The sequence below is a fragment of the Gouania willdenowi genome, chromosome 18, assembly GCF_900634775.1.
Source record: "Gouania willdenowi chromosome 18, fGouWil2.1, whole genome shotgun sequence".
NCBI lineage: Eukaryota > Metazoa > Chordata > Actinopteri > Blenniiformes > Gobiesocidae > Gouania > Gouania willdenowi.
The window spans coordinates 16,805,141-16,817,761 of record NC_041061.1 but is presented as its reverse complement, the minus strand read 5'-3'; the positions used below and the strand labels follow the sequence as shown (position 1 = coordinate 16,817,761).

The window sequence follows — 12,621 nt, the reverse complement described above, 5'->3', positions numbered from 1 at the left end:
ACTCACTGTAATTCAACTACCAATATCAAAAAGAAGTGGTATGTTTTGAAAACTGTCCAATTACATTTTTCTAAAAAGTTTAACTTTTGCTTCTAGAACAGATTCTGATTCTGTTAAGTTATAAAAGTGTTAGAATAAAAAGTTACCACATACATCTATAAAAGTGCCCAGTATGTTTTATGAAAATAAAGTGCAATCAGCTCCCAAAGCTGAAATGCATTGAGGAGTGAAGTAGTTTAATAAGGTTTGATGTTGTTCACTGACAACTAGTGACCAGGCGGTTACGTGCTATGCATATGTTAAATGGATTTTTTGTTAAAAAAAATGATTAAAAAAAAATCGATTTGGACATTTTTTGGATCGATACAATAATCACGCAATGAAATATCGCGATATAAATCAATTTTTCTTCCACTTTTAATATATACAGTATGCTTTTCCACTGTAACTGAAGATCACCAAAATAAACTATATTAATACTGCAACAAGGCATATTCATTATGTCAGGTATACTCAGGCGTACTTCATGTTACCGTATAAAACAGTCCTCTGTGAAGACTTGTTTCTGCTGCAGGACCTCACCATGGAGACGGAGCTGGAGGCTGTTAATGGGAGGAGGGTCAGAGCCATTGAGGTGTTTGTTCATGCTCTTCGCTTCTTCCGGGAACATGCTCTGAAGGTATGTTTCCATCCATTGTTACGCGATGGAGAGAAGTTTTTCAAGTGCTTTTATTGTCAGAAAATGGATACTTGAGCTTGTTTGACCACAGAAGAGTTTTGCTTTTTGGGTGTTTAGGAGGTGAAGGATCAATCGTCTTCCGTGCTCGAAGGAGAGGAGATCAGATGGGTCATTACGGTCCCTGCAGTGTGGAGACAGCCTGCCAAACAGTTCATGAGAGAGGCTGCATACCTGGTAGGACATTTTAAATATATACCACACACAAAGGCAGCGACAAATATGCACATTTTAGAATATTTTTGCATTTATAATGAATATATATTAAATGAAAATCACAAAAATATTACAGTATAATGTAAGGATGTCCCGATCCGTTATCAATATCGTATATCCATCCGATATCAGTAAACAACAGGTATCAGATTGTATCTGCCTGTATCTTGCATTTTGTCTCTGTGGCACTTTGAGATTATTAAATGTAAAGTGCTTTACAAATCAAATAAAGTTATTATCCCCCACCACAAAGTGTGGAAGGGGGATTTAGATTTGAGCTCCGTCCGTCCGTGGTTCCGTCCATTCGAGTTATTTTTTTACGGAGTTATTGCCTTTGTTCCATTTTTTTATTATGCAGGGGATGAAGATTGTTTTGTTATTATTATTGTCTAAAATCTTGAATACAAGCACTCCAATACAAGCATAGAAAATTGACAATATTGTGTCTTGGATTTTTTCCTGCCCTCAGTTGTTCCCACCATAGTGAGTAAAAAAAACTGAAATTAACTGGAATTGTTATTTTGCAGTTTAAAACTTTAATTAGTTTTTATTGGATGTATAAAGGCTAATTTTCTGGGTCTTTAATATATTTTTTTATTAAATATATTTTGTTGTAGAATACTTTCATGTTTAAGGTTAAAATGGAGTGTGATTTTTTTTTTCTTTATTTTTTTTTTCTTTTTTTATTTCAGATAACGGATCGATATCGGTATTGTCCAATAAGCCTTTTCACACTCTCGGAAATCTCGCTCTTCTTCAATTCTCGCTTTGTTGAGACCTTGAGTAGAGACTGGTTTTTGCTGGCACTGTGAATCTAATCTAACATGACTCAGCAAAGGAACAACGTTCATCGTGTATAAACACATGAAAAATTGTGCACATGAACACTCATTTGATGATATGATGATTGATATAATAGTTGCCGTAACAACTTCCATTGAATTAAAATAATAGTTTAATAACAAATAATTATGGACCTGGTTTGGGAATGGTATTCCTCATAAATTTACCTTTTCAAAGTGAGAACTCATACTTTTCATACTCGGAAATCCCGCTTGTCCCATCAATAATAATGATACATTTTATTTATAAGCGCTTTTCAAAAACTCAAAGACACTTTACAGTTCTTAAAACAATTACACAAATTAAAAAAAAAGAAACTAACAATAATAAAGGTAAATACCAAAAAAAATACATAACAATCTCAAGTTAAAAGCTTGGGAGAAGGAGTGTGGAAACAGGAGGTCTGTCGCTTTGATACTGGGGACGGGACCTAGATAAGCAAACTGCTTCTCTCGTCTCCTTTTTCGACATGTACAAAACAAAACAAAAAAGAAATAACAAAACTTCTGTGAATGCAACCATGTCGGAAATAAACTGAATAAATAAATACTGTTTCTCTCATCGGTTTTACAAAAGTGCTCAGATATGTGCATCATTCCCAGGAGTCCGAATTCCGCCCGCTGGGGACACAGGTTGTTGGTGTTTTCGTTCACCAGGTGTAATTTGCGCAGAAGCGAGTGGAATGCCTTGCTTTGATAATGCTGCTAAGCTGCTCCCATTGGTTTTTAAAAGTTCTCAGATCGGCCAAAAATGACTTCAGCGGATGTCCCTGGTCTCCACTCAAGTCTGAACATGGAATAAAATGACAAACGCTGTTAGGTTGGAAATATCCTGGTCTTAATATCGGTATTGTATTGAAAATAAAAAAGTTGTATCAGGATTTGGGACGCCCCTAGTATTAAGTATACATGTTATCCCAGGAGGAAAAACGTTTTATTGTATTTACTTTTAAAAAAAAATTGTGTTTTAATTCACCCCAATCCTGGAGCTGCTACTTCCTGATTTCCTGCCATTATTATGAATTAGCCAGTTGCTAACCGCTACTTCTGCTAATGTTTACTCAAGTGGCGCGCACAGGATTAAAGTGGGTGCACATTTTAAATAGGTAAATGTGTTTAATTCAACCAATCCGATTTTTCAGATTTTAAAATCAATTCCAAAATTACCAACTGTACTTTTAATATGCACAGTTGGCAAAGATGAATATTATGCTGTAAAAAGGTCCAGAAGTTGTAAACATGGACGTGTGGAGAGTTTCATGTGGACAAAGTCACAGTCAGCAGTCTGCTATTCACCCATGAAACATCATGTGCACTTCCAGATGTACACTATACTAGACATATTGCACTAACACTCACACTCGTTGGGGCGTGGGTGCTTCCTGATGATGATGTCATGACGATCGAACAATACGGGAGACCGGCGTACAAACACAGGAAGTCGACATCAGACCCCCACCCTGCGCGCACCCACACACACACACACACACACACACACACACACACTTACAGATGATTACTGCCCTTAACTTTGCTTCTAATCCATCATGAGCGATGCTTATTAAACGTCTCTTTTCTTTAGTCTGACTCTGATCTCATCAAAGAAAACTGACTTTTAGGTCAAACATGCTCCCATCGCCACCATTCACTGTGTTTACATCTCTCTGGATGTTTACGTTGTACAGCTGTCTCTTAGGGCACAAGTGTGTGTGAATTTGTGTGAGTGTCCTTGCATAAGTTTCTAAGCCTCTTGGAAAAAGTTACTCAACATACTCATTACTTTCAACCCCCACATTTATTTTTGGTAATAAATCTTGCCACGGTTCCTTTGCATATAGTAAACATCTCATGTATAAATCTTGCACAATTTGAACTTCATTTTTTTCCACAAAAGGCATCTGTATAAAATTCAACTTTTGTCAAAATGTATTATTATTATTATTATTATTATTATTATTATTATTATTATATTTTAAATGAAGTCACACCAATGAATTAAATTCAAAATTAGAAAATTCTCAGGCTCTAAGTATAGCTAAATTTATGAAATCTAAATCTGAGAAAATAATCTCCATTCAACACTGTTTTGGCTCCGTGCATTACGTTTAATCTGATTGGTCGGCTATGATGTGATGCATTTGATTGTTGTATGGTCATTTCATTTTTTTGTAGTTTCACAATGTCCGTTAATGTCATTTTAAAACTAAAACATAATAATTTACTCAGTTATGGTTTGGTGTAGAAATGTAACAATTACTTTACTTCTAGTAAAAATACTGATTTAGAAATATACTCAAAAGAGCCATAAAAGTAACTCAATTAAAATAATGTGAGTACTTAATCCATTACTTTCACCTCTGCTATATACGTACTTATTTAATCTAAAACGTGTGTTTGTTTGAAGGGTAAAGCCTGTGTTTCTCTGTGTCTTCCAGGCTGGACTGGTGTCTCCTGACTGTCCTGAGCATCTCCTCATCGCCTTGGAACCCGAGGCGGCGTCCATCTACTGTCGAAAGCTCCGCCTCCACCAGGTGATAGATCTGAGTGTGCAGCCAATCACAAACGGGCTCGATCTGGACGGTTCCAGGCCATTCGACTCAAGCTTTAGACAAGGTAGTGTGAATGTGTGTGTGTTTGTGTTTTATCTTTCAGCAGCAGCATAAGCAGAGAACCACACTCTGTTCCTGGAAGTGTTATTTGGTTTCCCTAAGGGGGGGTAACAAGTTACAACCAGGTAGGGCACTGAAGGCAGGGATAAGGTTACAGATCGGATGATGAATTTGCCTCAGATGACTTTACACACAACTCTACACAGCCCATATGTGTTGTGTCGAGCACACAACGAAGCAGGAGAGCTTGAAACATGAGCGGAGGAAGAGAGGAGAGTGGGATTTAGAGCCAGACAGAAGCCATCCAAAGAAGCTTTGTCCCCTACTCATTTTTTTTTACAATGGCCACGGTTACATGCTCTTTTTTTTAATTCGGAATTAGTTATTTTGAATTAAATCATTTGGAAATAAAGTGTTATGCTTCGTGTTTACATGGAAATAGTAATTCCCGAATTGAGCTTTACATGGAAAACCGGTTTATTTGGCTTTAGTTCATTCTGCTTTAGGTCTGGGGGTTGGAAATGGTTCTGATTGGACAGGGGACGAATGTGAAGTATCACGTCCATCAGGAAAAACACACAACAAACCTTTTATTGTCAGCTATAACACAGAAGACCACCCATGAGAACTGTTTTCACCTTTCACGGTAGGGAAAAAGCTCACTAAAACTCCGGAAAACGATCACCAGGAATAAATATTTGCTCCCTGGTAAAGATAGTAGCTAAAACAACAGATAAAATGATAAACTGGTGATATTACAGCCTCCGTGTCCTAGTACCAGCCGTCCGGTGAAGCTTGTTCCGTTTACCACGTTTACCAAGGTCTGTGTGTGTCAATAAGTTCGTGTGTGTCCATGTTTATGCTTTCGTCCATCCACTCTTTTCATTATATCCATGTTTTTTAAATAGTATTGGCTGGAGTTCGGGCCACCGCCATCTTGGATTATGTCGTCACCAGCGCGTCATCGCCGCAAGTCGCGCAAACGCAGAACGACCCAAATTAACTTAAAGCAAAATTAAGCAGGTTTAGTGTTTACAAGACAGAGGAACTATTTAATTCAGAATTAAAATCACAATAAACCAGCCACCTAATTAGGATTTAAGTTTAATTTGGAATTAAATTAGCATTAGGAATTAAGTGTGTAAATGGTCAGTTTAAAGAGGAATTAACTTTTATTCTGCTTTAAAGAGGAATTAAAGCTCCCATGTAAACGTGGCCATTCATTCCTTTGTGAACGTTAGATTTCATCTATCACAAAATCTCTTGTTAAAACTGCAATATGTCATTTTTTTTGGCATCAGTTGGTGAAAAATCCATAATCATCTTTGAGCATATTGTAATCCATAGTGTTCTGAGTGGACAGTGAACATATTTTCTTTCTCCTGTCCCTGTAAATGAAGTTTAGAAATCCAGGAGCGTGACGCTGGATGTCAGCCAATCAGAGATCTTTCTACAAACACGTGTGCTCCATGAGCTGTACATCGGTAGTAAAAGTGTAATGACGGACGTCCCAGCAGAAGTCTCCATAATAGCATTAGACACCGCCGTTACACAGCAAATCAAGAGGAATAAGGCAGACCGAGGTAGAGAAGCAACAGTTTAAGAGGCACAAACACTGAGGAGGAGCGGATCACTTTGTGTCCTCAGCCGCTGCTCGGGACAGTAACTAGAGTGATACGTACAACCATGTCAGAGTCTCTAAAACACCAGAAAAATCTACACCAACACAAGATAAAGTCCATACAATTGTCACTAGTCTCTAAGGAGAAAAAAGTATCAGTAAGAGAGGTTGAGTTTTGTTTTCGGTTTCAAAACGGAGCAGAGACAAGATTCTACATACCGCAGCTTTAAGTAGCAGCACAAACAAATGCAAAAATAAGTGTTGTTTTTCCGCATAAACCCCAAAATAAACATCCACCATTGTTTTTGCCACAACTTTCGGTTTGTGAAAACACCAGAAATGTGTTGGGAAGTCACTTTGGCAGAGTTATTTTTTGGAAAACCTAAGAAACAAAACAAACTTTCAAGCTGTAATTTCAACCTTTTACATCTGTTTTTTTTTTTTTTTTTTTTTTTTTTTTTTTAGCAAATTTGTTGGTCTGAGAACTATACTGTCTTAATCAGATAAAATACAAATAAAATGTCTCCAGCAGCTTTAAATGACAAATATGAATTCAATCTATTGTTAAGATCCAGAACTTGGCACAAAGAAAAAACTTATTGGGGTGAAACGTCTGGGCACAAAGATAAAAAGCAACGAATTACGTAGAATGCAATTTACAAGCAACTCAAACAAAAGTGAGGTCAGTCAAGCAGACGTGTGTGCAATTATGCCGCACAAAAATAAAACATGCCCATCTTTTAGCAGCAACAGAGAAAAGGGATTGTTGTATAAGATGACTGTTGTATAATTTGGTCAGTGAACATGCCGTCCAAAATCCCCTGCAAAGGCCTGCTTAAATACATATGCACTCAGTGACACACACACACAGAGAGAGAGAGAGAGAGAGAGAGAGGCACACACACAGACACCCCAAACACAGGATATTGTAATTGGAACAAGGTGCAGTGAGACCATGATCTCACCCCCTCCCGTCATTCTCCCTCTCCTTCTTACTTTCATATTTCACTCTCCCCTCCCTCTGTCCCTGCCTTTTTTTCTACACATTTTATTTTGGCCAAGTTGTTCCTTCCCTCAACAAATCTTAGACTTCCGTCCTCACAAAGACAGATATCTGCACACACACACACACACTTTGCTTCACTTTCATTGTTTGTACTAACATTAACTTTTCTTTAACTTAATTTCCAAAGATAGCCACTATTGAACTATTACACATGCACACACACTTCTTTTCTTTTCGTCTATTTCATGTTGATTATTTCCAGACTGAAGTTCTGTGCATCACCCCTTTCCAAACACAGAGATGAAATCGAGACCTGTATGGTTGTAATGTTCTGTTAAGCTTCACTGACTACACACACACACACACACATGGGCACGCACTCGTGCACACACACGCTGATGCACACGCATATTTATAGTCCTTTGAACAAACTTTGCTACAGCTTTTGCTTTCTGCTCTTTGCTGCACAGAAAGTCAGACGTTCTGTTTCTTTGTCGTCGCCCGATCACTGAGTTTACTTTCCCGTTACAGTATTTTTTTGTATTTGTGTGTAGTTCTGCAGTTTGAGCCAATCACAACACACATCTTTGGCTATTTTCAAACCTTTTAAAACCTGCCACATTAATTCAGAGGAAATTAAATAATTGTTTTTTTTTTACTTATTAAAAACAGAATTATACAGGTCTCACAGCCTTTTTACGTCTTGTATGTGTGTGGAGGCATCTGAAGTGTATGTGCTCCGTCTAACATGCTGGCAGCTTGGTTGTATTTCTACCTTCGGTGCATGAGAGCGCTCTGTTTTTACTGGCATCTGTCCACACTCCAAACCTGCCAGTCACGCAGTTCACAGCACGAGCAAACACAGCAAATCTGTGAGATCTTTTCATTTTCAACAAATTACCCCATCATGCAAACATTGGGGCTTTAGTTTGCATTTGTCTTGTGTTTTATTAAGAAAGATCACAAACTTTTAGGGTACTTTATAAGCGATTAATGACCATACGTACCTTTATATCGTTAAAGTCTCCGATATCTGTGAAAGTTACGCATTCTTTGGTTGAGCAATAAAAAATTGTGGAAAACGTGTGCTACCCTTTTATTGACATTATACTGGCCCAATTTTTGGTACAAATATTCAAAATATCAATAAGAACAAGGCAAAATGTGATCTGGCAAAATTTGGAAAACATGTTTTTATTTATTATTTTATATTGTGAGCCACCCTAACCATCTCATGCAAATCCCAGGCTAATTATTTGATTTGAACGTTCTTCATAACCTGAAACACTTAAATGTTTCACTACAGTAAACACAAATTATTATGTTTAGATGCCCGTTTCAAAATTGCAAATGTGAGAAACAGATTTCTGAATTTCTTCCTAAAGTTTAACCTTTATTTTCTGGGCATTTAGATGTAATTTATCCAGGGATCATCATCCACATTCATACTTCAATTTATTGCATTATAATCTATATAGAAAATAAATTTTTTAAAAATGAGTGTGTGGGTTTTTTTTCTTCTTTTAGCTTTAAACATATTGATGGTTTTTACGTTATTTTAGGTCCAATTTGTTAATAACGTATGTATTGAAATTGGGTTTTTATTTCAGAAATAGATTACGCCACCAATCATCGTTACATTTAAACCGGTTGTTGTGTCCCCCTCTTTAATTTCTCCACATTTGTCACCAGACTGGTTAGATAAATTAGACCCCACAACACAATATGCACAATAGCATCACATTACACTTTCAGCACAACCAAAATAATTGACTCTTTCCCACCCTTTCCATTGTCTCACCCTAACTCCCTCTTCTCTGTTCCTTTCCCCCTCACCAAAGTGTAACACTACAAGGCACTTTACCCACATTGCCTCATATCAATGGGTATGCCTTGTGCATGAATGTTGGTGGTGGTCAGAAGGGCCGTAGGTGCAAAATGGCAGCCGCGCTTCTGTCAGTCGGCCCCAGGGCAGCTGTGGCTACATTGTAGCTTACCACCACCGGTATGAATCTGTGAGTGACTGGTGTGAATGAATAATGGTTTCTGTAACGCGCTTTGAGTCTCGTTGAGAAAAGCGCTCCATAAATCCAAGCCATTATTATTATTATTAGATTAAATGTATTCCACAGTCGTACTTCAATGTATTGCATTAAAAAAATATGAACATTGGTGAGTTTTTTGTTTTTTTTTATCTTTAAAGATATCAGTGGTTTTCACAGTAAAAAAACAAACTTTTTTTTCTACTAGATTATGCGGTTTTTATGTGATTTTAGGTCCAATTTGTTAATAAAGTAATTAGAGTAACACTTGCCCTCTCTTTTCATATCTTCCCTCTAATAAGGTCTTTTTTTTAGAGGGAGGGATAGATCATGCTTCTTATTTGAGACTAAAACGCGCCTTGTTGAGGCTACTTTTATGTCCATGTTGGACTACGGTGACCTTGTTTACATGAATGCTTCCTCTCGGGGTGGTGTTTAGCTCAGTGGGTTGAGCCCCCGCCCCATGTACAGAGGCTATAGCTCCTCACCTGCAGCAGGTCCAGGTTCGATTCCCGGCCTGGGACCCTTTCCTGCGTGTCATTCCCTGCTTTCTCTGACCCCCTTCCTGTCAAGCAACTGTCATATAAAGGCCACTAGAGCCAAAAAAATCCTTTAAAAAAAAAAAAAAAAAATGAATGCTTCCTCTCAGTGTCTTCATTGCTGGACACTGTTTATCACACTGCACTGAGATGTATCACTAACTGCAAAGCAAAGGGTTGGATGGACGCTCTTTATTTATATCATTACGCTGGCATATCTACTGGTTTGGTTTTATCTACAAGGCAATTCTTGGTTTGCTGCCTCCCTAACCCTACCTTTGTAGTTATGTGATCCAAGAAACTAGATGTAACCAGTCTGCACACTAAAGGCTTATTTTTACTCACCGTTCCAATTGTTTGTACTGAACAGGGGGAAAAAAGCCTTATGTGTTCTGCTCCATGTTTATGGAATGCTTTGGAAAAATACTTTAATCTCACAGACTTGGTCTCAATGGGACAAAATCTTCACCATTTTCTTCTTTTATCTCAGTTATCTTTGACTATTTACAGTTTTATTTTTCATTAGCTCTTATTCTGTCACTGTGCTTTCTACTGTTTTTCATGTACTTGTTTTTTTATTTGTTTTAAGAACATTTTACTTTTACTTTAACACTGTAACTTGTTTCATGTACTGCTGCTTAACTTAACCAGGAAACACTTTTGAAAGACATTGTTTATCTCAATATGGTTCTCCTGTTTAAATAAAGGTTAAGGAAATTAAATGTAAAATTGTAAGTTCGCACAGGTTGTGCTGAAAAAAATAATGAAGGTAAAGAGTTTTTAAGGCAGTGGTTCGCAACCTTTTTTGGGTCGTGACCCCATTTTTATACTACACATTTCTGGCGACCCCAGAGACCTTCTTTCTTCTAAAATTAGTTTTTTCTATCATATTTGTTATACCGTGTTGCAAACACATAGTAGTAAGAACTAGTGCACAGAGTGACAATGAGCACCAGCTCAGATATTTTTATACTGCAATTTATTTCAACTAGATATATATTTGAGAAAGTATAGAATACAGGTGTCTGAGATTGTGTGTGGTGTTTACATTTAAAAAAGAATAATAAATATTACCAATTGTTGGACAATACAGAGAACCTCCATTTATCAAGATGTAAAATGACTGTGTTGCAGCGAGGGAGCAGCTGAGGCGGTCCAGACACAGCCGGACCTTCCTGGTGGAGAGTGGAACTGGAGAGCTGTGGTCCGAGCTGCAGACGGGTGAGAACAGAACAGATGTGTGCGTTTATGAGTTTCACAGCTTCCACCACAATCGGGGCCTAATGATGACTTTGACCTTTAACCCTGCACACACTAGCTGTACGCAGCAGATGCGCTGACTTTAATGGGGAAACAATCATCACACACTTGAAAGACTCTGTTTTTACCCTGCTGCTTATTTCAATGCCAGTGTTTGTTTCCAACCAACATGCAAATGAATCAGTGAGTATGAACGTGCCCTCTTTTAGTATACAGACCCTTTCCAAAAAATCAGAATATCATGGAAAAGTTGTTTAATTTCCATAATTCCATTCAAAAAGTTAAACTTTCATAGATCATAGATTCAGGGCCCACAATTTAAACGATTTCAAGTATTTATTTGTTTATTTTAACATAATTTGAGCTTCCAGCTCATAAAACCCACAAAAACAGGATTTCAAAAAATTAGAATACTGTGAAGAAATCACCATTTACTTTTCAGTTTTTGCAGAAAAAAAGGAGAGAAGAAGGACTGGGCTGTTGGCCAGTGGTCTAAGCTGCTCTTTTCTGATGAAAGTAAAGTGTCTGTCATTCAGGAATCAAGGTCCAAGGGTTTGGAGGAAGACGGGTGAGGAACAGAACAGAACATTGCACCCCAAATCATGACTGACTGTGGATATTTCACACTGGACCTGAAGCAGCTTGGGTTCTGTTCCTCACCCGTCTTCCTCCAAACCCTGCCTGGGGCACCAGGTAGACCGCATGGACCATGTGAGGTGCCCTCAGGAGCTCTAGTCACCAATGAGCTCCATCTAAAATCCGATTTACTTTCCAGGATTCAAACTCACAAAGATAAATACAGATGGGAGATGTAGTTAGTACTTAGTAGAGTTAAATACTGCTGCATGTGATAAAGTTTTAGTATTGAATGAACCTTCTTTAAATGGGTTTTTTCACTGAAAAATTGTATAAAATGTTTTTAAGTTTTGCAGATCTGGTGTATGGTCAGTGTTGTGTTGTATAAAATAAGATTTATATGAAATATGTTTTTTTAAAAAGCAAGTGGATTTTTTTATGACGTGATGACAATGAAACAATTGCATACATTAAGACAAATAAAGCATTTCATGTTGAATCCTCAACATTTTCTACCTTTTTAGCCATCCTTATTATCCTACCATCGAAAAAAAAAGTGAAATTGTGGAAAATGTAGTACTTAAGAAGTACTTTTCTAACTGGGAACCCTACGGACTATAAAGTACCTTAGCTCAGTTTCAGAAAGGTTGGTGACCCCTGCATGCTTTAAAGGATCAGGTTTGGCCCCCAGGCCTTGAGTTTGACACATTTTGTTGGATACTCTTGTTACTCAGTACTTTTTCTCTCCTGTCAGCTTGTTTTTTCTTTTTTCATTGCTTCAGTTTTGATAGTAGAGTTTCTGTCGGTCCTCATACGGGTTGTTCCAGCCTTGCCAAACCTTTAATATGTCAGGCTCATCAATGCAAGAGCCAATCAGAGAGAGGCGAGTCATGTCTAATAGTGTTGTTGTTTGGCAGTGAGAAGGACAAATATACTCATTCTGAGAATCGATGGACATAATGTATTTCTATTTAATGTATCATTAAAAAAAGCATTTTAAAGCTGGCAATATAAAGTCTGGTTGCACTGCATTTTATTAAGTTTTTAGCATTTGTTAAATATAACTCAATGATGCTCCAATATTACAAGTGACAGAAATATGTTGTTTTTCTTGTTAATAATAGAGGTGTTGGTTTTTTGGCAAATAAAACTGTTTGTACTGATGAATGCAGCT

The 12,621-nt window shown here is 37.5% G+C and overlaps 1 protein-coding gene across 3 annotated transcripts in view; it reads left to right on the top strand.

Annotated features, from left to right (window-relative positions):
- The window catches only part of hspa12b (heat shock protein 12B), a 42,968-nt gene that overhangs the window by 16,811 nt on the left and 13,536 nt on the right, over positions 1–12,621 (top strand). For all 3 annotated transcript variants that reach the window (XM_028473882.1, XM_028473881.1, XM_028473884.1), the window contains 4 exons: positions 575–679; positions 797–913; positions 4,230–4,407; positions 10,746–10,832. In XM_028473882.1, the coding sequence (XP_028329683.1) occupies positions 575–679; positions 797–913; positions 4,230–4,407; positions 10,746–10,832 (487 nt within the window). The remainder of the gene's footprint in view (positions 1–574; positions 680–796; positions 914–4,229; positions 4,408–10,745; positions 10,833–12,621) is intronic.